Raw genomic sequence first — 27,194 nt, 5'->3', positions numbered from 1 at the left:
AAGCTTCAGATAAGGCAGTCTATTTCCAAAAATCAGTGACATTACTTGTCATATTTCTTATGATTCTGCATTTATTATTTTTTAAAACAATTTGAGCTTCCTTTGACATCTTTTAAAATGAAAATATCTATAGTTAAGGATCTACATTTTTAGCCATCAAAAGGAAGACCAAATGACAAAATTGTTGGCTCCAAATTTTAATTCTATCCAGAATAATAATTTCTAAGTTTATAATAGAATTATCATTCCATAACCTACATATAGGTATTCCTATGAACAAGACGTAATAAATGTATGCCTAGAGAATTAAACTTTTCATTTTTTTATTTCTTGATTTGAGAATTGGAGCACATCTATCTAATGCTTCTTTTCATTTCTGTTAAGACCTTCTCTTCATAACCACATCTTGTTAACTATTTTCACATATTTCTTTTCCACATGAGAGAACTGGATTTTGATTAGAGCATTGGAAGGGGGAGAGAGAGGAAAAGGAAGAAAAGAGTGGGAATCTTGGCACCTTCTATTTGAATGTTTATGTAAATATACCAGTTTTCCATTGATAAAGCTTTAATTTTTTGGGGGGGAATTTTTAAAATTGTTTTTTTTAAATTTTAAAACAATGAAAAAAATAACTGCATGGTACATCTTTATATATTTGTTTATTGTCCTTAAGTTACTTAGCAACTATATCCTATATCTTAGCAGTCTCCTGGGTCCTTTCAACACTTGGTAGATTTACTTTCACTTTCAGCTCAGCTATTCCTGGAATATTTTTGGCTTTGGTGATTGTTATTAGAAATTAGAGTAGAAGGGGCACTTCATTAAAAAGAGAGTGATTTCTACTATGCCCAGGTGCATTAATATGTGCTTTTGACTGTAGAATAACTGGAGGGAAAGAGTATTAAATGTTTTTAATCTCTGTCATTCCCAAAGGTAAAGTTAAAAAAAAAAAAAAAAAAAGGATGAGACTCCAGGTTAGGAAGAAGTCTTTTAGTTCATTTTTTTTTGGGGGGGGGTATTTTTTGGAGGTTTTTTTCTTTGTTCCAACTTTTCTCTCCCAACATGATTCATGAAGAAATATGTATTTTTTTTTAAATAATGTAAATGTATAACCATCAAAATAAAGAAAATAATAAAAAAGAGAATTTTTTTTTAAAAGGAAGGAAGATATCCTTTAAGGATAATTTTTAGTTTGGCATTCGTAAATTTGTAAAAACAAACAAACAAACTTTATTTTGTGGCTACAGAGCTTATTGACTTGTTAACTGTCCAGGTTAGCTTTCTGCAGGTCCTCTGGAAGGGTCTTGGTCTCATCAGGATAGACACCTCTAGAATGGACAAGAATAGAGTTCAAAGTCTTTTTTGTCTCTTACACAGTTTGTGTCCTTCATAGTCTATCTTAGTCTGCTCCAGCAGTCTGACCTACAGTTTCCTCCAGTAGTCTGATTGACATTCTGACTGACTGTCCCCAGTCTCCTCTAGCAATCTGCCAGTCTCAACCAGTCTCCCCCTCAGTCTGACTTTGTCCCCAGTTTAAATACCCTATTACAATTACATCATTACAGTATCCTGAGTATGTGTGAACTAGACATTATAAGTATTTACATTATAAGTACTTACAATATAAGTACTAAGTATATATGTGAACTAGAGAACCATTATTTCATCAAATCCACCTAGTTAACACCTTGTTTCAAGTATACGTCTACACTGTTAGGTACAACAAGAAAACCAGATAAAATCTATTTTTAATAGTATTGTAGTATGGTTCCCTGAAAGAGCCACATTCATTAGTATTTTCTATATCTGGCTGTACAGCAGATTGCCTGAGGTATTAGACAGAGAAAACATTAAAGCCCTAGGTTAGGAGGACTTTATGCTAAAGTTAGAGACAGCTCCATCCTTGACTACACTTTCCGTGAAGTCCTTTCCTGTTTCTCTTGGTCATAGGTCTTGGGTTACTAGTAGTTTGGTTTGTTCATGCACTATATCTTTGTGTTAACATTGAAAAAAATGATGAATATTTATGCTGTCTTGAAGTAAACTATATGTTGAATTCAGAACAAAACAGAGGTGAATTAATAAATGATAGGGGAAGGAAGGATATGAAAATTAGATTTGAAGGATCTTTCCAGCTCCAACCTCAAAATGACTTTTCAGAAATTGTGGAGGTATTTGGAGTAGAGGGTTTAGATTGAGGATCTCCACCCTAAATGTTCTGAGTCACCTGGGTAAGGAAGTCTAGTTTTAGAATCAAAGTGATTCAAAAGTTTTCATTCAACTTTGTTTCTAGACAATGTGAGACATTTTATAAGCCTTTTTATAATGGTATATCTCTTAGTGCTTTGACCAAAGAATATTGTCTGTTTCTCTGCATCAGATAGAAATAAGGGAGAGGCTATTTGTGTTTGTTTGTTTGTTTTTAAAGAATAAAGCTATTCCCTGAAATTTGAATTTTTTTGTTTTTGGCTCACCTATAGATATATCTTATCTGTTCTTTGAGATTCCATGTGATCATTTATATACATAGAATTTAGGATTGAAATGAACCTTCCACATAATGTATTATAGGCTAACTCCCTCAATTGGTAGATGCAGAAATCAAGTCCCAGAGAAAGGTCTTACTCAAGATTATAAAAGAATAATCAATTATTCAATCATAAATATTTATTAAGCACTTAATATGTGCTAGTCATTTTGCTAAGTCAGTATATAGATTTGAATCCTTGCTCTTCTGAATGTATATCTAATATCATTTTCATTATATTACATTGTCTTTCCATTTCGATTTTCATATATTTAAAGGTTTTAAGAGGAAAGTGTTAGTTTTAGCATTAAATTTATTTCTGATACTCATCTTATTGCTTTTCTGAGGTCCTCTTTTTAATAATAATGTCACAAAAAACCTCTAACACAACTGAAAGCCATGTAATATTCTATAAGAAAATATAAGTCCTTGAATAATCAATAGCTGACTTCTATTGATTTTACATTAAGGCATAGTAATGTTTTGTTACATTTTATATAAATCAGTATCTCTGTTGTTTTTTTTTTCAATTAGCTATTTACAAATTAGAGAGAGAAAACCATGTTTCCATAGATCTCATTTCAATGGATACTGCTTCAATTGGTACAGATTGCTATCCATTCATATTTTCACATTGTATATATTCATTTCCATGTTCTTCCTATAGTTTCCCTAGAAGGTCTAGTCAATTTACTTTATATACTCAAAGCAAACTTTTTAAAGCCATATCTTTAAAAAATATTGTGGAAAATTATTGAATGTGTCATAGATGGTTCAGAAGCAGTGAACATTGAATTTGAATGATAGTTAGACTTTAAAAATGTGTTAGGCTGCTGATGGCTCTTATCAGCTTTTCTAGTCCATCAACAACTTCATCCTGAAACTTCCCAGGACCCTTTTAACAGCAGAAGGAAATCTAATTTGGTGGTTATCACCAGTGTTGTAGCATGATCTGTCATGCCTATCTTGCCAAAGTGTATTTTTTCTTTTGGTGAAGTTTGAAGGTTGTAAATCTAAAGAAAAATATTTATGCAATCTTTGACTGTGAAAACATGATTTCAAAACAATTAGTCTAGTCACCCAGTTCAGTAAAACAACAAAACAGTTCAGTGGGAAAACGACATTCAGTCCAACATGTCACTTAATTGAATGATCAGTTAGAACAGTTGACCTTAAAATCTTGTGCAAATTTGGCCTTCAGTACTTATATTACATAGCTTAAAAGGTAACAATATAAATTGATTTTTAAACTTTGTGACTTAAAACAAGTATGAATATAATCATCAGTTTAGTCATGTAGTTTTATATTTCTACAAAACATAGGAATGATGATAATAAAGTAGAAAACTACATTGGTTTTATTATATGGCCAGTGATTCTGGTAAGCAATAAAGCAATCCAAGATGGATTGTAAAATATGCAAAGGTATATTTTAATGGATGGTAAAGCTTACCTATATTTTATAAACTCAAAGGAAACAAAAATCTAATTCTCAAACTCAACATTATTTGAATAATATATATTCAAAATTGACCAACTAAATTTACAATAGTAATGTTCATATCACATATCAGTTTTGCTATTCATGACTGAAGTCTGTAGCATCTCAAAAGTGACTCTGACCTTTTTTTTTTTTTTTTTTTTTTGAGGAATGATCATGGTTAGAATAACATAATGGTTAAAAAAGAGAGATAGGGAGAGAAACAAAGAGACAGACATAGACAGAGACGTGTGTGTATGTGTGTGTGTGTGTGTAAGAGAGAGAGAGAGAGAGAGAGAGAGAGAGAGAGAGAGAGAGAGAGAGAGAGAGAGAGAGAGAGAGAGAGAGAGAGAGAGAGAGAGAGAGAGAGAGAGAGAGAGCGCCCCTCGCATCCTGCTAGATAAATGTGAGACATCTTAAATAGAGTAAAGGATAAAGTGAGTGACAGCAACAATCTCCAGGATTATTGCTCTGGCACTAGGATCCTCAGATTCCACTAGCTTGCCAAATAAATTGACCAGAGGAAAAGAACGTCAACAGATTAACTTCAGAAATTAAGTTTATTAATGGAATTTCATACATAAATATATCCATCCAGCATGATAGGAAAATGTTTCGTTTGCTTTCCCAGCTGTTAGATGATACCTTAAAATTGTTCCATCTAACTCACAGAAGGAATGGAGACAAATCTCTTTTTGTTCTAAATGAATGCTCACTGACCTGAGGCAATACTCAATTCTGTCCATTCATTTTGAGCTTATTTATATTGTAATATATTTTAATACAGTATAAGTCATTTGGAAAGGAGAAAAGATTTTACTACATCAGTCATATGAAAAGGGAAGTCCTCTGATTTCTAACTTAAAACACAAAGGGATTTTCTCAATAGCTGATGAACCTGTTTGTAAATCCTTTGCTTTTCTTGTGGGTGTAGTTAGTGGAAGCTTATTAAAAACACCTCAACTGTTTTAATTTTCATACATGGAGCAATTGTTTTGACAGATGGATGGACTTTATTTTAGGAACTGTCCAGGAAAAGTCTGACTAACACAATCTAATCAGTATTACATAGCTGCAGTATTTATTTTTGAATCTTGTGCATTTGACTCTTAAGGGACTTTTGATAGGGTTTTTTTTTCCCCCTAATTTTTGGAGGCTAATCTTTTTCTCCATATTTCCTCTACCTATTTGATCTACAAACACTGAAAACTCTTACAAGTAAATGTAAATATTTTGTCAATAAAGATGATACATTGATTATCAGGCATAGACTTTGCTTAGGCTAATTTATTGCAGTTAATCTCTTGAGGGCAGTTTTTCAGAGCTTGGTTAAATATTTGTTATGTATTTGTATTAGAAGATACTTCATACATAATCACAGGAGCAGATATGTTTGATTAGCTCTAAGCAAACCAAAGCGTGTTGATAACCTTGACCACATATAACAGAAAAAGGATAAAGGCTTGGGGAAAAAAAATGTGTTCAATCTGATTTGATTATTCTCTTCCTTCAGTCTAGTGAAAAAACCCTCTAGTGGTGAGTCAAAGCACAATGTGGTGCCAAAAAGTACATAACAGTTTAAAAGTTTTCAGAATTGCCATAGTTCAAGCAAAGGTCACAAAATCTTTTCTTCTGCCTCCTTGGAGCAGAAATGTGTGAAATGTACTTCCTTCCTATGCCACACTCACTCTCTCCTCCTTAGGAAATATTCAAGCTGATTCAAAGAAAACTGAATATCCTATTTAGGAACTAACAAAACCTTGGCAGCATTAACGTGAGATTTTTTTTTTTCTTTCTCTAAATCAAATGAATGACAGGACTGAAAACCATTTATGTAAAATCTAGCTTAACCGCCCCCCCCCCACCAAAAAAAAATAAAAAGAATACCAATAATGGTTCTTTTAAAATCCTGGCTCTTTTATAGAAGCAGTTAATTTAATTTCTTTCCTCCCCCAGGAGTGGCTGTTGATGCATTCTTCTATCTGCTATTTTTAGCCCATATAGAAATTTTCATTTAATTCTTTTGTTTCCCTTCAAGTATCTTACACTTGGAGCTCATTTTCCCCCTCTTTCTCTCTGTTCTAATTGCATGGTCCTTCACATTCAAAGCAATATCCAGTTAGCCTTGGGGCATGGCAAAAAACACAACCTACTGCCAGTTAGAAGAGCACAGTTGAGTGATAAACTAACTCATTCCAGGCTATGGGCCAATAGGGTGGGTTTAGCTGCTATGTAGAACTGATACATTCAATCATCAGCATCCACATTAGGATTGTTTGCCAAGTTTCACAGCTAGAGGTGTATGTAGATGCTATTCCCTTCCCCCCCCCCCCACAAGTCTTAGGAATGTCTAGACATCTTTTTATAGTGGTTCACCTATAGACGGTATGATAGAAAGTCATAAAAACTTATCATATTTTCTCTTTCTGTGTGTGTATGGGGGTCTCTTCATTTGCAAAAAACATAAGGTCTTTCCAGATAATAATTAAAAGCCCCTCAGAACTCTTGGGAATGTGAATAGGTAGAAATATATTTTAAAGAGGGCAAATTGAGGTACTGAAAAATTATAAGGATGTAACCCAAAACAACAGAAAAGTAAAATAACCCATAAGCCCTTAACATTGTTGAGGAATCAACTAAAAATTTCAAAACTGTAACCATGAATACTTATTTCAACTTCTTGAGCATAGTGGTAAAATTTATGCCACCTGTCAAATATATAATAGAATCTAATCCCTCCATTTTCCAATTTCTTTATTTTACCCCAGGGTTGCAAATGAACTAGAAATTTGGGGGCTTTAAATGAATTTGGTTTAATTTATTTAATTTTTAATAATGTTATGAAATTAGGTACATTTCAGATCAATCTAAAAATAAGGTAAATGGAAGCCCTTCCTTTTTGAAAATTGATAGTTCCATTGTATTTCATATTGAGATTTATTAAATTGACAAAATGCAGCCTATTTTGATAGTAGCATCTACTATGTAAACTATGTGTGGTATTAAATCCACAATCACTAGATTGTGTGATTTACAAGGTATTCTTTGTATCTCTTCCACTCCAATATCTACACAAGAGGGAATGCATAGCATAGAAATTTGTATATAGGAAGTATTTTTTGATTATTGTTATTAACATGAGGAAATGAGATAAGAACTGGGCTTGTGATTTCATTGGAACTCTGGGGTGAAGAATCTGTTTCTACTATTGCAGGTTGGAACCTTTTCAGCTGTCTAGAACCTTGAAAGGTTAAATGATTTAGGGTAATGTGACAAGTATATATTAGAAGCAGAACTTGAACCCAGGATTTTGTGGCTATGAAGTTTGTTCTCTACTTTCTACACCAAACTCTCATAGTAAGTCTTCAGTCAATCTGGAATTTGTAAATTTATAACAATTAGCAAATATGGGGCAGATAGATAGCTACCTCATAGTGAATGCCAGGCCTGGAATCATGAAGAGCTGAGTCCAAAATTGATCTCACATGTTTTCTAGTGGTATGTCCCTGGGAATTCCCTTAACTACTATTGCCCTCTATTTCCTCAATTGCAAAAATGGATATTGTAATAATAGCACTTACTTCCCAAGGTTATTTCAAGGGTAAAATAAGATCTTTGCAAAGTGCTTATCATAATGCCTGGCACATAATAGGAGCTATATAAATATCAGCCATTATAATAATTAAATGAGTATTTCAGATTATCTTTATGCAAGTTAATGTGAACAATTGCCTACATGTGTGACTTGAAAGATTCCATGAATAGTTCCTCACACATATCTGTGAGGAACTATTCATGGAATCTTTCAAATATATGTATATATGTAGATTTGTATATATCTATCCTTTGTTAATGCTTCTGATTTTACCATGAATTATTTATTTGTAATAATCATATGAATCTAAATCTTTAGTCTAATAATCTAGTCAGAATTTTTTTCAAATATAAATAATCCTGTGAATGTAGCACAACAACACACAAAATGCTAAGTATTAGCATATATAGAATATGCTTTTCCTTCATTAATAAGATAGTCTAATTTTCCCAATCTGCTCCAGGTTCTGAGCACAGGACATTTTTAGGATATCCAAGGGGACCAAATGGGGAAGAAAGAAAATAACAACTCTTAAAAAAATTTGTCTATTTAAGAATTATATGTGAGGATGAGTCTGTTTATCATGAAACAAAAGCAGTCCTTTCAAATTAAAGTTTCTTAAGGGAATTAAGATATTAATTCTTGAGTTCAATTTAATATTTCATAATATCTGACTAGACCAAAAATAAAAAATGAATTTAAAGGTCTGTCTTAAAACAGTTTTTAAAAAATTAACTATCTCTGTGGTTACTCTCAAAAGCAGCAAGGATTTGTTTTGAGTAGAATATGAGATCCTAAAACTTTGGAATTAAATATATAACTTATCTTTGGAAGCACAGCCTTATAATTACCCCTAGAAAAATTAGATTCTTAAAGACAACAATACAGATATATTCAGTTCAGATTGATTTGTGAATTTTTAAATTCATTTTTGACCTACTGATTCTCATTTCCTGAGGGTAAGAGAGGTAAGGCCAAAATTTTCAGGTGCAAATATAGAATACATATGTTCATAAAGTTCAGGTACAAAGTTATACCAAAAAAAATCAATCATTAAGCTTTTCTCATTACAGGATGAATGTAATGATGAATGTATATTTGACTTTTTTGAGTATACAAGTAGGATAAAACATTTCTTCCCTAATATTGGCCACTTTTAGTTGTATTGCATTCTAAATTTTTCCTTTATTATTATAAATACCTATTTGTTTTTCCTATTTCTCTTTGTCCAGTGAAATAAACTAAGTCTGGTTGGGAAATATCTGGAAAAATAAAAAATGATCTTTAGTTAAAGTTTTATGGTCCCAGGGATGAATACCCAATTGGAAAACTTTTAAAAGGCATGTTATGTATTCAATAACATAACTCATAACACATTGTATCCTATATGTAACTAATTTTTAAAATTTGTATTATGTGGGCAGTGGACCATAAGCTTATTGAAGTTATTATGGTAGTTGGTTTTTATAATGTCAATATAGATTTACTTATTAAAATATAAGAAATTGCTTTTTTCCTGCTATGGATTACTATACCAATAAAAATAAGTTTTTAATATTTTAGGTCTCTCCTCTAGTGTTTCTTCAACTAAGGAGAGCATTTTTATTTGTATAATGGAAAACATTTTCTATTGTGGAATTTACCTCAGTGTATATTAAAAAGTTTTGATTGAATTGCTCCCTCAGCCCTCACATTCCCATCCACCATCTCTGGAGACATTTCCTTAAAGATCTTCACAATATAAAAAATCCCAACACTCAAATCTTTGATTAAAAAAAAAAACTGTCTTCTTTGAAAATGAGGTAATATTTGGAGGAAGGGAAAGAACTATGTATTTTTAAAAATCACACTGTACCTAATACAGTGCAACCTACTTAGATATACCTCAATTGAATAAATTTCTAGTGATGAGTAATAATAGGTTCCTATTTTTATTATTATGTAAGATTTATATTTTCTTTATACTTTTTAAAGTTTAAGAATAGTCATCAAAAGATTCCCATTTTAACATGTCTACTTTATTTTCAGTATAGGAAACTAATTTTTCCATCAGTAATGAAATTCATAGGGAAACCAGTTGAAATCCTTGATTGTCTGTAATCACTTTCTTCCATTCCTTTTCAAATAAATCAGATGTAAATTTAAACTAAAATAACTGAAAATATCAGTTTTAATAGTATGAACATTTAAACTAAAAAAAAGTCATTGGTCTCTAGGGATGTTTAGATGAGTTTTTTAGAGTAATATCCATTCAAAGTCAGTCCTATTTCAAACCCATGTCCTCTAAGCAACTTTAAATAGAAAACAAAATACATAGGACTTTGCTTTCCTTATACTCAAAGGGGAGAAATTAAGTACCCAGGACAAGGGAAGGCACAACTTGGCAAAGAAAAAGGGTTAGAAATTGAAGGAGTAACTTTCTTTTGTGTTGAAAGACCTGTGTATTTTGAAGTTATGCACCCTTGCGTGCAGAACAATTAGCCCTTGGGTTAAAATAGTCATGGGCTGCTGAATAATAAACAAGCCTTAGAAATGTTGTGAAAAGGCCTCAAATGAAAAAAATCTGTTCCTCCTCTTAGCATACTTGACATACTAGAGGATACGTTAGTCAAACTAAATTCACTGTTTTATTTTATTATATTATTTTTTTTTTCTTACAGAAAGAATGTGCTAATTTCATCAAGGTGCTTAAGGCTTATAACCAAACTCACTTGTATGCCTGTGGAACAGGGGCTTTTCATCCAATTTGCACCTACATTGAAATTGGACGCCATCCTGAGGTAAAGCTGTTTAAAAAAAAAAAAAAAAAATCTTGTCCATGACCCTTTCCTATTTAAATGACTTCTTGTTAATTACTGCAGCTCATTTAGTTTCCAAATTGTTGCTCTGGGTGATCTGCTTCTAATTGAGATGTTGATATTATTTCTGATTTGTGAATGCTAATCAAATGAAGCCATCATCTACCAATAATTCAAGAACAGAAGGGAACAAAGAAAACTAACATTTGTTTTTACCCCAGATTACTAAATCAGTTTTCTTTTGTTTTGGTGGCAGATGCCAACAGGCTCTTTGTGTACTGTGGTCTCCTTTGTCTTTTATTGTGTCAGCCTCCCCCTTCAGTTCCTTCCTCAGACAGTGCTAGTGTCTACCACCACAGCTGTTTTCTTCTGTTTAGGGATTAAGACTAGATGCTACCCATGCACATATATTATACATGCTTCTCAGGAATCCTGTTTTATCTCAATAACTTATGGATCTAATTGTTTTGTTTTCTGGTTTAGATAAGTAGTGATTTTTATGCATTTATTTAATCTTCTAATTGTAAGAAGAGAAACATGGAAAAAATGAATAGGATACCAGATATATAATCAGAAAGATGCGAATTCAAATTCCTCTTTAGCCATTCATGCACCTTTAAACATAAACCATTTAAATTAGTTTCAGACTGAAAATGTTTGTGTAAGAATCTCAAAGTGATCCAGTCAATACCAATTTTATTTCAGACTCACAGGCTTTTTACAATGGGCCACTTTGTAGAGAAGAGTGGAATATATTTTTTTGATTTTCATTGAAACAGGGGGGCAGCAGGGAGAACTCAAGTGTCAATTACAAGGAGAGTTTATGTTGGCAGAGAAAAAAAGGCTGGACATTATCTTTTCTTTATATTGAAGAAATGCTCCTGAGCAAGGCAGGTGTTTAATAGTACTGGTCATGGAGTAGAAAAAATCAAGTTCAAATCTGAACTCAGGTTTATTCCTACATCTATTAACTTGAGTTTCCTCATCTTTAAGTCTGAGGTAGTAATAGTATCTATATCTCAATGTTGTGAGGATCAAATGATGTATTTATAAAGTGCTTTGATGAAATTCTAGTTATTATTGTTGTGGTTGCTTTTGTGATCATTGTTATTATCATATCAATTAATTCATTGTATCTCATTCCCTTATCTGTGAAATCAAGGAGCTGATTCTTTTAATAATGCTATCCCTTCTTACATGCTACATTTAACTCTTTTACAAATCTAGTATATTTGATTTCTAAATATTTATTTTTTATGTTATTTTTCAATTGGTAATTAAATGAAGAAAATTAACTAGAATTCAGGGTAAAATTAAAATTGACCATTATTGAGAGTCTCATCTGATCAGAAGGGAATGTGGGTGGTTATGAAAGTAATTTACCAATAAGTATTTAACACTGTACTTCCTTTTTTTCAAAATGCCCTCTATCTATCTATCTATGTTGGTTGAATATCCAAAAATAAGTAGAGGTGTTCCAGTTTTGTGTCTGTTAATACCTTTATCCAATAACTTTTTTTCCAAACTAGAGGCAAGTATTTATTTTGTTGTTTTTGTTATTGTTGTTGTTGTTTCTTAATTTCCAACTCAAATTTCCAATCTAAAAACAAACTTTTGAAACAATGTAGCATAATAGCATTCGTCCTCAATGGTCCAAATACATGGCTTTGAGTTCTTTCTTTGACACTTCAGTCTGGGAGATCTATCCTGATTAAGCCACTTAAACTTTCAATGTTCTGATACAGTAGTGATAGAAAGCTTCAGTTATGTAGACATCTGCTGAAGATCTCTCTGCCAAGAAACAGAATTGCTAATAACTCTTTGGCTTCTATAAATGATAATTTCACCCTTTAAAAACTGAAAGCCTTTATGGGAAATTCTACTCTATATCAGATTCTCTCTAGTAGAAAGAAACTAGTTGCTAAGGTGCAAATGATAGAAACACTGGAATGAAGGAGGGCTGGAACAACTTCTTCCTAGAGTTTGTGAGGGAAGAAAAAAATTGGAGCCACAGTTAGACATATGCATTAGATTTGGGGAAACCAAAATTGAAAGGACAGGTAGAATCCTATGGAATAAAATACTGTGACGGAAGTGCCCTAGAAGGGATGGAATACTCCCAAGAATGAAATTCTGAAAGGCACAATAGTTAGATTAGTGGGTAATATTTTCTCTTATTTGCATTCTCTTTCTCACTCATTCTCTCAGCATCTTTAAAACTCCTTTAATGTACAGAAAACTTTTAAATTTTTTTGAATGACTAATGTGGTTTATTTGGGCAATAGGATGTAATGAATAAATCCAATGAATACAGTTTACAGGCCACAAATACATATAAACACATAGACTTTCATTCCACTCATAAGGTTCAGAAAAAAATTTAGATGAAGAATTGAATATATACAATAGTTTTATTGATCCATTGTTAAGTCAAGTGAGTGTCTATAGTTTGTCATTGTCCTAAAAATCTTAGTGCAATTACTAGAAAATATACACACACGTACACATACACACACACACACATATATAGACCTACATGTGACTATATACAAATATGTTTTACACATATAGGTTATAGTTATATATACATATACATATAAGTTAAGACATATACATGAACGTATAGAAGAGAAATTATATACATATATAATTTCTACATTTTCACATGTATATCTTAACCAATAGTAAATTCTATAAATGTTCAGTTCCTTTTTGTACATTAAAATGTTTATAATTATTAAGTTCACAATTTTAAAAAATAGTTTTGAAAAAAAGGAAATGTTGCTCAGGGCAGTTTCTTGAAGACCAAGTTGCAGAGCAAGTGACTTGTTTGGCTAGAGAATTTTCTCTACTAGTAAAATCCAGGTATAGTTAAAACAACAATTAATTACTAAAACACAATTTAAATATTGCTAATTTTTTGATAAACCATACCTTTAGACAAATTTGTTATTCTTATCTCAAAAGGTACCTGTACCTTTATGGTTTTGAGCACTAACGTAAGTAGGTTTTATTTTTTTCAGGATTGAAGGCTGTTTTTTTTTTTCCCAATTTGATTCACATTGGTAATAATTATTTCATATTTGACCTGCAATGCTTTTTCAATTAAAGAATTTAAAAATAATTTAAATCATTCTCCGTTGTTGACTTCCCTGAGTTAATGCCCAACTATATGGTTCTAGAGAGGAGTGAATAATCACATTTCCAAGGAAGGTAGATTCAAATTAAAACTTTCTTAATAACCATTTTGAAACTTGTACCTCAATATATTAAAATGGGAAGAGCGTAGAACTCTGAATTCTAAAGTAATACTTTTGGTTACCCAATTTATCATTTTATTCCTTTCAGCCTCAGTGTTCTCACTTATAAAGTAGGTCTAGAAAAATACTTTCTAAAACAAACTATAGAGATTAACAATATATAAATTCCCTATCTTGCCCTTATTAGCCTCAGTGAGTAGCACTCCATTAGTGTGTTTCAGGCTACTAAATTTATAACTGCACTAAAACTTTTGGGATATTGTATAGCTTTTAAGGTGTTCCTCACCACTCTGTGAGTTAAATGCTATTATACTGACTTTGCATATGAGGAAACTGAGACATGATAGGTTAACATGATAGATTAAGTCAGTTACTGTGGTAAATATGTAAGATAGTATACCAATTCAGTTGTCCTTATTCCAAGTCCTCCACTCTCTACACTGGAAAGCTCATAGTTTTAAGAGAGTATGGATTTTAAAAAAATAAGTGATTTGTGGACTGATAAAAACTTGAGGTTTACAGATGAGTTGGGAAAAATTACATCATCTCTACTGTCTTCCATTATATATATTTAATTCTAAATCTTTTAGTTACTCCCCAGTGATAAGACTTTAATTGGTTGATTAAAAGCTGCAGGCATCTCTGAGTGAGCATACTCTTAAGTTTTACAAACTTTAATTCCTCTGTTGATGATATTTTAATCTTAGGTCTCTAATTAATGACTGTTTAAGTCATTAAAGCCAATAATGCCAGAATGTCTCTATTCTTTCCTGGTAATCCATTCCTCTAAGACATGAAATTGTCCTTTGATTTCCAAGCCTGTTTAGAGAAAAATGGACACTCTTTTGGAGGGAAAATATAGGCTTTCTTTTTCCCAAGTGACTCTGCTTCTACCTCCACCCCCACACACTGTCAGCACAGTAAATACTAAGAGGATTATGGAGCTTAAAATACAGTGGTTTGCACAAACAAATCCAACACAACTAAGATTAGAAGGGAAAGATAACTGGAAAAAAAAATTTTTGTAGCAGTTTCTTTGTTAAAGGTCTAATTTCTAAGATATGTAAAGAACTATTTCAAATTTATAATAATAAAAGCATTGCCCAGTTGACAAATGATATCAGGATATGAACAGTCATTCTTGAGGAAAGAAATTCAAATTATCTATAATCCTATTGAAAAAAAAAAATCTGCAAATCACTAATAATAGCTGTATAGATGAAGCAACTCCAAGGTTTTACCCCACATTCATCAGAATGGCAAAATTACCAAAAAAGAAAAAGCTACCTGACTATCATGGAAATTTGTTTTGCTTGATTGTATTTATATGTCCTTACATGGACTGTTTTTTCCTTCTTTCCTCCCTTCCATCTTCTCTTTACTCTTTGACTCTTCCTTTCTGCATTTATAAAATAGTTATATGAAAAAGAATTGATCATTGGGTTCCTTCCCTTCATTCTTGAAAATATCTCTTGTAAAATTATACTTGTCAAGCCACAAAGCTATCATCTTAAATATAGACATTTGTTATCCCATATCTGTAATAATCTCTGCTGGATTTCTTGCCACAAACCTCTGTTCATCTCATCCATCTATCCCAGAATAATCTCCCCCAAATTTTTGTGTAATAAACTTATTTCCCAATTTTGCATTAACATTTTCTCTTTGTTGCTAACTGCTTCAAATCCAAACTCTTGTATTTTATTCTTGAAGTCAGTTATTGTCAAATTCCTACTCTCTGGAGATTAATATGGTACCTAACAGTGCTTGGTGAATAAAAACCAATTAATTGGACCTTCAGGAAAGAAGCCTTCTAAGGAAAATGGATGTGGTCCAAATCTTCATCCCAGAAAATAAATAGCATGTTGTGCAAAGTCAAAGCAGAGGTCAGAGGTAATGAAATCAGAAACTATCAGATTTCTATATCTATATCTATATCTATATCTATATCTATATATATATGATATATATGTGTGTGTATGTGTTCAAGTGTATTAAAGTATGTATTGAATTGTGTATTGAATTAAAATTATCAGAAGATGAAGAAAAAAACAGTTTAGATCTTTGGTCTAAAATTAAGTTTACTTACTCTTGAGGCAGGCTGGCATAATGAATGGACAGAGAACTGAGCTTGTGGATTCAAGTTCTACACTTAAAACATATTGATTGTATGATCCTAGGGAAATCACTTAATTTCTCAGCATACTACTATCTTTTATAATATGTACATATATAATATATTATATGTTAATATATAATTTATAATATTATTATATATTATATTAAATATTATTCGTATTATAATATATGAAATATATTATTTATATAGTATTTATATTGTATTATTATAATATACATTAAAAGGGACAGTAGTATTTGATGAGATGGAGTTTGACTCATACAACCTTAACATTCTGTACCAATAGTCCTGAACCTAAATGTTTTTCTTGCTCCTAGAAACAGTAACTGAAGAGTTTTTAAACACTTGCTTCATCTAATTAAATTCTTGGCTTACTGACTATTTATAATAGTTGCCTGCCTAATAATGTAGACTTTTTGTCTATCTGCACATCGTCATCTAAATAATTTGCATTTTTCTTATTCTTTTTAGTTATGTGTGGCTAAACCAATCTCTTTTCTGACATGAATTTTTATAAAAATATTTATAATATGTTGGGTCTTGACATTTTCCATTCAGTTATGCCAGGGGTTTCCAAACTTCCCAGTTTACAGCACCCTTAATGTCACAGTAATTTTGTTTTCTTGGCACCTCTAGGCCAAAAGAAATACCTAAACAGTTCCATTTAGTAAATAGTCTCAAATAACTTAATAAGTGTTTATGTCCTAACAACTTAATAGCCATTTAAAAAATAATACCTATACAACATAAGAAAAAATAGCATTTTTATTTCATTCTTAAACAACATAATTACTTGCTAAAGGGATTTTTGTACTGTTGGTAATTGTACACTTTTTGAACCTTGCAATCAAATTGATCACCTCCATCATTACTTCCTCTTTCACTTTGATTTTTACATACTTTTTTTTTTTTTGTAATCACAGCACATGCATATGTTGTCACTAATGAGAAAGTTTGAGAAGTTATTGGAGTAGCCAAAACTACAAGAAAATGCAAAAACAGATCTCAAACACTTAAAAATGTCACTAATAGGGATATGTAGCAAGATTTAATGTTGAAATTATGAACTACTTTGAACTACTGGTTCATCCAGGTTGTCTGCTAAGTATTGCTGTATTTCCCTTAAAAATTTCAAATATAATGTAGCACTCCTGGGAATACACTGTAGCCATGGTGCATAGTTTGGGAACTGTGAATATATACTATTTAAATTCAAAACAAAGAAAAGGAAGAACAAAGCATGGAAAAAAATTAAAGACGAAACACAATATGTTTTATGTATTTTATAATACTTCAGGGCATAGCATTTCTTATGAATTTGGAGTAGAATCATTAACTTAAAGCTGAAAAACACAACTAAGACTCCAATTTCTTCATGATAAAGTCAAGGCCCAACTGATTCAAGTGCCATGTATAATTTCATAATGGCAGAGTAAGCATTTTTTTGATTCCAAATATTACCTTTTCCATGGTACTTTATGTTGCCTTGATTTTACAAAATATTTTTCATCATTGCAAGTTTTCCAGTGTATAATATTATGTGTTTTATGCTATTTTCCCCTTTAACTAAAATACGTGAAGGATGTTTCCTTTCTCTTTTTTTACTTCTTATTGAAGATTACCTTCAAGATTCTTTAGTTATGAGATATATAACATTTTTATACAGAGTGCTTTGTGGCTATTTTTATTTCCATCAAGAAAGCAGAAGTTATTTTCCTTTTTATTATTGTTATGATTTTTAGGAATATTTTGAATATTTAAAGCAGACATCTCTGATCTCCCTCAACATTCTTTTTTTCTAATGGAAGTAGTCTCTCTTCATCATCTGTAGCTATTTTATATTATGTTGTGAGGATCTCTAAAGCTCAATTATTAAAGAATCACCTTGTGGATTTGACATTCAGGATGGCAAATTGCCACAAAAATAAAGACATTATTGTTGAAGTGAATAAGGGTACTGTTCATCTTTCAAGAATAGCTTTGCATCTTGTAGGGAAATTAACAGACCCTTTGAGTAATGACTTAACAGTCTGGACATGATTTCCTCCTATAAAAATGTTTTTTAATTTTAAAACCATACCTCATCTTAATGATCTAGGACATGATATGGGTACACTTATTTTGTTTTTTGTTTTTTTTTTTTTAAACAGACATTTTAATACTTTTTTAAATTTTAAAATCTATTCTTGGCATTAGAGATTCTCTCCTGACCACACACAGTATGTCATTGCTTTCAGCATTAAATAGATTTTTAGTTTCCTGAGATGCATTTGGGAATTGGTAGACATATTAATTAAAACCAGCTCTGTTAAGATGGGTGTCAATCAATTCTTGGGTATCTGCCAAGAGGATTTGAATATATATTATAGCTAGCTAGCGATGAGGTCATTTGCTTTATATGAGTGAATATTTATCATAAAACTCTTGCAAACTTAATGGAAGAAAATAATTTACAGAAAAGATGATTCAGGGCTAAAGTTACAGAAAAGCTTGGTTTTGAGTTTAAGCTTCCAGCTTTCCTGCCGTTCAGATGGCAAGTATGTTCATCCTTTAGAGGCTAAATAATCCCAAATGGCTTATGGTATAAGACATCCCCCCTCAAATTTACATCTGTTAAAAAAAAAAGTCTTTAGTAGAAACATGAGTTTTTGAAGTAAGTCTCTGGATATTTTCTCAGATTCCAAGTGGGCTTCTTCTGTATAGAGGACCGGAAATCTGAAGCAAGGACAGACACAGATGAAAGCTGTAAAACATTAGTACTGTAAATTCCATCATAATGTCATGTTCAAGCCATAGTAGACTAGTGAAATATTAGAATATATGTACTAAGACTCACTGGGTTATCTCTGTGGCCACATTTCCAAATAACAAAAACGACATACATTGTTTTTTTGATTCTCCCTTTCAATTTCTTGCACATGGTAGGTATTTAATCTTTAAATTAATGTTCTTGAATAAAAATCTAAAGAATGAATCTCTAGACAAACTTTGCACAGCAACTATCTTCAAAATTAAATGTTCCCCTACCCATATTTTTTTGTTTTTGTTTTTGTTTTTTTAGGCAATTGGGGTTAAGTGACTTGCCCAGGGTCACATAGCCAGGAAGTGTTAAGTGTCTGAGACCAGATTTGAACCCGGGGTCCTCCTGACTTCAGGACTGGTACTCTATCCACTGTGCCACCTGGCTGCTCCCATATTTGTTAAGGATGCTCAAGCAGTAGCTAAGTGTATGTGATTAGGTTGATGGAATTTTATGTCCTGTATATATTGAAGGTAGAAAACTGCTCCTTTTGAAGTGAGTGTGTTTGTGTGTGTGTGCGTGTGTGTGTGTGTTTATGTGTGAAACACATTGAGATGGATGAAAATGATTTCTCCTTCTGAGTTTGCTTTCAGAATATTCCTCTACCCCATTTATATTTATTGAACTCTTTCTCATTCTCAAAAATCAGCTCAGGTATCACCATTCTATGATTTTTTTTTCCTCTGTTCTAGTCAAAGTGAAAATCTGTATTTATTTTTTTCCCAATTCTTTATGATTTCTTTAGTGTGGGTACTTCCCATTTAGGAGGTGACAACCTCTCTTTAGCCTCTTAACTTACGTTTATCCTCTCTCTCTGTCACTTGATCATAAGTTTGTTGAAAACAAGGAGAATCCTTAGTTCAGCATAAATTTTTTGCATATATTGCTCCCTTACTATTTATTTCATTGATGTATAATTTAGGGAAGTAGGACAGTATCTAAAGAGAGAAATTAATACTGTTTAACTGACCATTAGTTTCTAAAATTGGAACCTTTCCCTCACATCTACAAAAATCTTTAATTTCATAATTGTTTATTTTTATCATCTTAATTGATACATATGTATATATATATTATTATTAGTATATTATATATGAAAACATATTTCTGATTTAATATATATATATTACTTATCAGCTCTATAGTTAGAAAAATTTATATAAACCTATTTCTTCACTTGAGAAATGAGAAAACTGAGGAGCAGAGTATTAAGCTGATATTCCATTGTCCATTGAGAACCATATTCAATGCTTATTTCACCCAGCTTCATCTCTAATGCCCTCAAAGCTATATGCAAGGTTTCCAGGGTGAAAGCTAAGGAAAAATCATTAAAGAGGAAATGTTTAGATACCTTTCTACTTCTTACATGTGCTTTGTTCTCCTTGTACAGGTTCCTTTATGATTGCCCTGGCTGCTCAAAACTCCATCTAGAACCACTTTTCCTCACCTATATCAGATTCTATAGAAGTTGATCTCACCTTAAATAAATTTCACTTGCTTAATTCTTTTAGAACCTTGTATTCTATGTATGCATATATACAAAATAAATATCAAAATTTAGAATATATATATGCATATATATATATAGTATATTCAAAGTAAATATATGCAATACACACACACACACACACACACACACACACATATATATAAGAAGAAATATTTCAGCTCAGCATTTTATTTTTGACTTGTTTGTCCTGTATAGTTGAGATACAAATACCATAATTAAGAGATTAACATGCTTCCCCCTCCACCCCCTCTTTGGTTACTATGAAAAGTTTTGTTTTGTTTTGTTTTCTCAAGATGTTTTGCAACTCTGGGTCCTGTAAGAATCAATAATAAGTCTAAGAGATAAAAATAGTGACATTGGCTTTTGGTGTATTTTTTCCCTTAGTATGTACACACACACACACACACACACACACACACACACACACACACATTAAATTTTACCAGACGTTGTTCTTTTATCACCAGTAAAATGGTCAGTTACTCATGACAAGAAATCTTTTTGACAACAAATACATTTACTTAAATATGTGGTGCTTTCAGTCATACATAGTTTATCTAAGCAATTTATTTTCCTTTAATTATATGTATTTCCAGTCATTTAAAAAATTTAGTAGATGTAGGAACTGAGTTAAACTCAATGTAAAATAATTAGATGTTCCCATATAGTAGTAGCCTTTAAATGACCAGATACTAAGTGGAACTATTGAGAAAATCTAGTTGTTAATAGCATTAACTAGAAGTAGGGTTAACCTAATACACAATAATAAAGCAAGCCAATTTTAGTGTCTCACCCTTTTGCTATGAATCCCTCTCTTCAAAACTTGACCTCTATTGCCAAGACCACTTCTTCTGACCTTACTTTCTCTCATGATTATTTTAAGAATATCAAAAGAACAAAGTTCTGTAAATTCACTTCCTATGTTTCACAGATGAGGAAAATAAGCTAAAAAAGTATAAGTGAAATGGCCAAGGTCACACAACTAATTAAGTATCTGAAGCAGAATTTGAATCCTGGTCCTGACTCCAATCTCAAGGCCAATCTACTGTCTTTAATGTCATACTGTTTCTCATGATCCCATGTAGTGTCTCCCATGTTTAAAAAAAAAAAAATATATATATATATATATATATATATATATATATATTAACAACCACCCCAATCTTTTAAAAATAATTTTTCCACCTTTAAAATTTTTAGGAAAATGTCCCACTATGTATCTTTGGGCAAGGCCAACCATTTCTAGTCTTGGTTTAATAATTCTTCACTATATTTACTTCATTCTAGCCAAACTACTCTATTATGCACTCATAACTCTATCTCCTGGCTCCACATATTTGCACAATCTTAATTTTCTTCAAGCTTAGCTAAAAACCTTCTCCCTTTGTCTTTGATAAATGCCCTTGTCTTTATTTATCAAGTTATATCACTTGCTTAATTGTTTCAGTTCTACTTTACTCTGAGACCCCATTTGGAGTTTTCTTGATAAAGATACTGGAGGACTTTGCTATTTCCATCTCCAGCTCATTTTACAAATGAAGAAACTAAGACAAACAGGGTTAGGAAACTTGCCCAGGGGCAAACTGCTAGCAAATGTCTGAGACCAGAACTCAGGAATTTTTATTTTTATTTTTAATCTTTTTTTTTCTCTCATGATATAACATAGATAGCCCTGTACCTAGAGTGGCAGATTATATTCCATGAATTGAATTCAACAACATCTATTAAACCGGAGATATTATTCTCTCCCTCACTTATGTCACAGAGCTATTGTGAAAAACAAATCAGATGATGAATATGGGTATACAAACTTATGTAAATGACAGATATCTCTTAATTGAGATATGAGATATCATCTCATCACTCACCCCCACACAATATATACACTTGCACTGTACCTTTCCCCTTTTATTTGTGTTCTTCTTTCTCTACTTAATTTTATTTTTTCTATGGCCTGCCTCACTTTTTAATACCTTTTCTTTTTTTCTGTTTTTTTGTGTTTTTTTTGTTTTGTTTTGTTTTTGTTGTTGTTGTTGTTTTTTCTTTTTTCTTTTTTCTTTTTTTTTTAAGAGAGAGAGGAGTGATGAGTATATAAACATCAAATAATAGGGCTCTTTGGAAGTTCACAGAGGAGTAGGGACATTTTGACTTAAATCAAAACATCCTTCTTCTAGTATATCTATTATGTGTGAGCAACAGAAAAAAAATTAAAAACCTAAACTCAAGAGCCTTTTGTTTCTATTTCTGATACCCTGAATTCCCCCCAAATTTCCTTCCTTTCTCTCACTCCCTAAAACCTCATCTTCAGCATTTAAAAATACAGAATGCAAGAAAACTTAAGGGATTGAAAAAAATCAAAGCTAGAAGTTGAAAGTCTTTAAGAAAATTGCTTTGTGTGTGAATATATATTAATGTATGTATGTATCTATGTGTGTCTGTAAAATGTGTGTATGTATATGTGGCAATCTGAGGCAGTTTCCTCACCTCAGAATTCCCTTTAATCGATTAAATCACTGGTCCAGAGCCTATTTAATTTATCCTATCTATCTCTGAAAGACTTTAGGAGCATAATACCTAATGCTCATATCTACATATTTATTTAATAAGGGGATTGAGTGCTGCACTTAGATTCAAAAAGTCCTGAATACAAATCTGCCTCAAAAAGTTACCAGTTATGTAACAAGTTCTCTTAAATAATAACATCTTCCTCACAAGCTTGATGTAAGAATTAAATTAAGTGTTTAATACATATATATCTTATAAATAACTATATATATAAAATAAATATGTGACAAATGTATTTGATATGTATGTTATTTTACAAACCTAAAAATGCTATAGAATTTTTTAAAAATGATGTTATTTTAAAATATTTATATATTTAAAATATTGCAGTGGAGAAAGCATACCTAGTTCTGAAAATTAAATTGTAGTTTTTAGACCCAACTTATTTAGATGCCATCATCCTAAAGGGATGAACAAATGTGAGGAATTGGTAGCCTTTGAAAAGTAATAGAGAAACTAGGAGTGGCACCAAAAGACTGAAAATTTTAGTTTTCAAAATAGAGAGCATGGAATCCCCAAAATTATATATTTCGTGTAAAATTACTGAACAAGTTATTTGATAAACTTTGTAAATACTTGCTAAAAAAGAGTTGGTGATGACAAGCTAGAATAGATACCTGAAGAACAAACTAAACCAATTCTTTTTTTTTCAAGCTACTTAATAAATATTTATATACAAGAATTTTTATTTAAAGGAGAAAATGCACCATTGCAAATAATATGTTGGTGTTTGAATCAGGAAGAATTAGAATTAAATCTTGCCATTGCCATTTACTACTAATCTGAATATAGACATATCCTTAAATCTCTTTTTTGCTTCATGGAAATCCCTAAAACTTATCTATTAAGTAGTAATTGAATTTTTATTTGAGTTGGTAAAGGGATTTTCTAATTGATGAAATCAAAGAAATTGAATAAACAGATTGGTTTCTATGGCTAGATTTGGAATCAAACATTTGGATTCAAATTTGACCTCTAATAATTATTAGCTGTATGGCCATGGACAAATATCTTACCTTCTTTGAGTGTCAGGTAGTTTGATAAGATGATAAATTATAGATGATTATAAAGTTCATAAGGAAGGGATTCCCAAAGCAACAGAAACACAGATTTTGGATGTATTTATATAAGTGAACTGATATAACTGAGAAAACACACACACACACACACACACACACACACACATATTAAATGGAGAAAGTTCTCTAGATTATAATAAAGTTGAATGGATTCATAGCCACTTAAACAATGTGCTAAAAGATTATTTGATTAAAAGATACATTTAAATCTGGAAGAAATCCAGTGGCATCCTACCAAGTTCTGTCATTGGTCCTGTCCTATTCACATTTTTGTCAGCAACTTGGATGGAGACATAGAAGGCACATTCATGTATTGTGTAAAATTTGAAGGAATGCTTAATAGCTTGGATGATGGAACTTTTTTTTTTTTTTTAAATCAGCAGACTAGAATATTTCAGGAAATTTTAATTGGAAAAATAAGTTTTTTTATTTCAGCAAACCATTACCTAGCATTACATTTAATTGAATTGCTGCTTCCTTATGAACTTCAAAAACTCACAAAACACCCTATCAATATGTTTTATTATGTTTTATTGGTTATTAGAGCAGTATTTATAGTGTCAACATTAGATTGTAAAATATCTTCATATGGATGCACTATTTTTGACCTGTGAATGAATACAGTCATTCAGGAATTTAATTTTATACACAAAATATTGCCCAACATTTTGTGTGGGACAGATGCAGACCCCATTTCCCAAATTAACTAATCAGAGACATCTTCAGGTACAAAGAGAAATCATTTATTTAGTCCCTGCAGGGAGAGGCCCAGCACTCCCAGGAGCCATCCCAGTTCCCACCATGTGCTCAAGGACCTGACAAGAGTTAAATAGCAAAAGACTCAAATCTTTTCACTGGATAGACTAAAAGGAAGTAACTGTTATTGACCAATGGTCACCAATGAGGTCTGCTTCCTGTGGGTCACATCACTTCCTGTAACTTTCTGTCATTGATTTAAGGTCTGATGTTTAGAGATCATGTGACTTCCTGCAATCTTGGGTCCAAGACCTGATCTTCTAGCTCTGCAGTCCTCTGGGAATAGGAAACACGTGATTTAGACCTATAGTCTGACCTACTTACTCTATCTTTTTGAGACTCCACCCAGTGCCATTCAAGTACCACCACTAGGCCTATAGCCAAAAGGGATGAAAGTAAAAGAAAGAAGTTCTTTATGTACAAAAATATTTATAGTAACTTTTGTTTTTGTGATAAAGGAAAGTAAACAAACAAACAAGAAAACTTCTTAATCTGAAGGATGGTCCATCAATTGAGAAATGACCAAATAAAGTGTAAAATATTAATATGAAATGTGGTAGAAGACTATTGTATAGTAGGAAATGAGGAAATAGATTATTTCAAAAAAGATATGTGTGAACAAATCTAAGATGAATTAAACAGGATCAAAAGAACAATTTATAAAGATGATCAATTATGACTTTTCTAAATTGACACAAAATTATTTATAGCAACTCCATAAAAATTAAGTTTTCAAAGTTGTAAAAAATTTTGATCAATGCAATAATCTTTTGTGATTCAAAAGCACATATATTCTCTATTATAGAGAGGTGATGTGTTTAGGGTACAAAAATGCATATGTATACACATATTCATATATAAATAGTTTTTCTAAAGTTATGAAAGGCACTTTTAAAAATGTTGTCTTCTTAGTCCACAGATACATTATCACTTAAGATCCCCTATCTGTGTTAACTAATTAACTATTCTTCATTGAGCTTTTTTAACATTTTTCTTTTTTTTTTTTTTTTTTTTTTTTTTTTTGCTGAGGCAGTTGGGGTTAAGTGACTTGCCTAGATTCACACAGTTAGGAAGTGTTAAGTTTCTGAGATCAAATTTGAACTCAGGTCCTCCTGACTTCAGGGCTGGTGCTCTCTCCACTGTGCCACCTAGCTGCCCCCTCTTTTAACATTCTTGATCTGATCTGAATTTTCAAAGCTTTGTATGTGTGTGTGTGTCTGTGTGTGTGTGTGTGTGTGTGTGTGTGTGTGTGTGTGTGTGTGTGTGTGTGTGTAAGAGAGAGAGTGAGTGAATAAAATAAGAGAGACACAGAGGGAAAAAGACATAGCAGAGAGCCAGAGGGAGAGAGACAGACAGGGAAGGATAGAAAGAAAAGGAGGATAAAAGGGAGGGAAAGAAACATTCATTTCTCCTGTTCTTTCCCATTGCTTACTGTGAAGAAACCAGAAATTATGTATATATTCACAGCAAAACAATGATACAACTGTGAGTGAAGCAAAATTCTCTGAAAAAAAAAAATCTGATTATATAAAACTGAGATGGTCAAATCATTATTTAATGATTAGGTAACTATTATTTAGAACACAGATGATGTTAGAGATTGTTGCAATTTTGTATAGCTTTATTTCCCCATTTGAATCCACAAATAGCTTGGATTTATGGTTTCACTAGAACATTAAGCTATTATATGTGTACCTATGTCACATAAATTATTATTATTTAGTCTGTCCCTATGTTTATAAATATTACCTATTTTTCTTATTCTTTGGAAAACTCAGAAAATTTGTCAATGCAAAATAAGGGCTTGGCAAAATTACCAAAGGTTATGAATGTTAGCCTACAAAAACCAACAGGCCTTAAATCTGTTAGTGAGTTGGGGGATGCCTACTCCACGCATATTGAAGACTTTCTCATATAGAATAGGTGGAAGAGAAAAATTTGTTCCAACAGTCACAAAGGTGGCTGAAAAGAGTGCTGTGGTAAAAAATTTGTTCCAACAGTCACAAAGGTGGCTGAAAAGAGTGCTGTGGTTGCTCTAAGCAAGCTTAGAGCTTTATCAGGTAATAAAAACACCAAATTTATCCACTGCATTTTGGGCACCAGTGGACTTTGATGACTTAGGAGAGTGAGATGGATGACTTTACACAACTCTGACTCATTTAAATCTAGTTCAATTGCAAGTCAGAAAACCCTGTGATGTCACTGATCCTCTTTGAAAGCAATAGCTTTCATGCTGATGAAATCATCAAGTATCAACATAAGTAGCTATGTGGTGTGGTGGATAAAATTCTGGCTTGGATTCCAGGAGACTTGAAAACAAATCTTGTTAAGTGTTTGACCCTTGGGCAAAATCTCAGTAAGCCTCAGTGTTCTCATCTTTAAAATAGGGTTGATTATAATAGCACCTACTTTCCATGATTGTTAGAACAAAATGCATAACATTTGTAAAAGCATTTTGTTAACCTTAAAACAATATATAAATATAAGTTTTTATTACAATTATTATTGTGCTATGTGCTTATCACAAATTTTTTTTTCTGTACTCAAATAGTACCAACATTTTTTCCATTAAATTTAGAAAAACATCGAATTACAAAAAAAAAAAAAAAACCTTTCTACATTAACTCTACAATATTATATTCTTGATTCTTTGAAATTACTTTGAATGCTGTATTCCTATTGGT

General features: G+C 31.7%; 1 protein-coding gene across 9 annotated transcripts in view; it reads left to right on the top strand.

Moving 5' to 3' along the window:
- Positions 1-27,194, top strand: part of SEMA3A (semaphorin 3A) — a 636,674-nt gene that overhangs the window by 462,888 nt on the left and 146,592 nt on the right. For 7 of the 9 annotated variants that reach the window (XM_074268519.1, XM_074268522.1, XM_074268521.1 and 4 more), the window contains one exon: positions 10,263-10,382. The exons of the other annotated variants lie outside the window; for them this stretch is intronic. In XM_074268519.1, coding sequence (XP_074124620.1) covers positions 10,263-10,382 — 120 coding nt within the window. The remainder of the gene's footprint in view (positions 1-10,262; positions 10,383-27,194) is intronic. 9 annotated transcript variants of the gene reach the window in all.

Source organism: Sminthopsis crassicaudata, chromosome 5 (assembly GCF_048593235.1).
Source record: "Sminthopsis crassicaudata isolate SCR6 chromosome 5, ASM4859323v1, whole genome shotgun sequence".
Taxonomy (NCBI): domain Eukaryota; kingdom Metazoa; phylum Chordata; class Mammalia; order Dasyuromorphia; family Dasyuridae; genus Sminthopsis; species Sminthopsis crassicaudata.
This window is presented reverse-complemented; position numbering and strand designations above follow the sequence as displayed.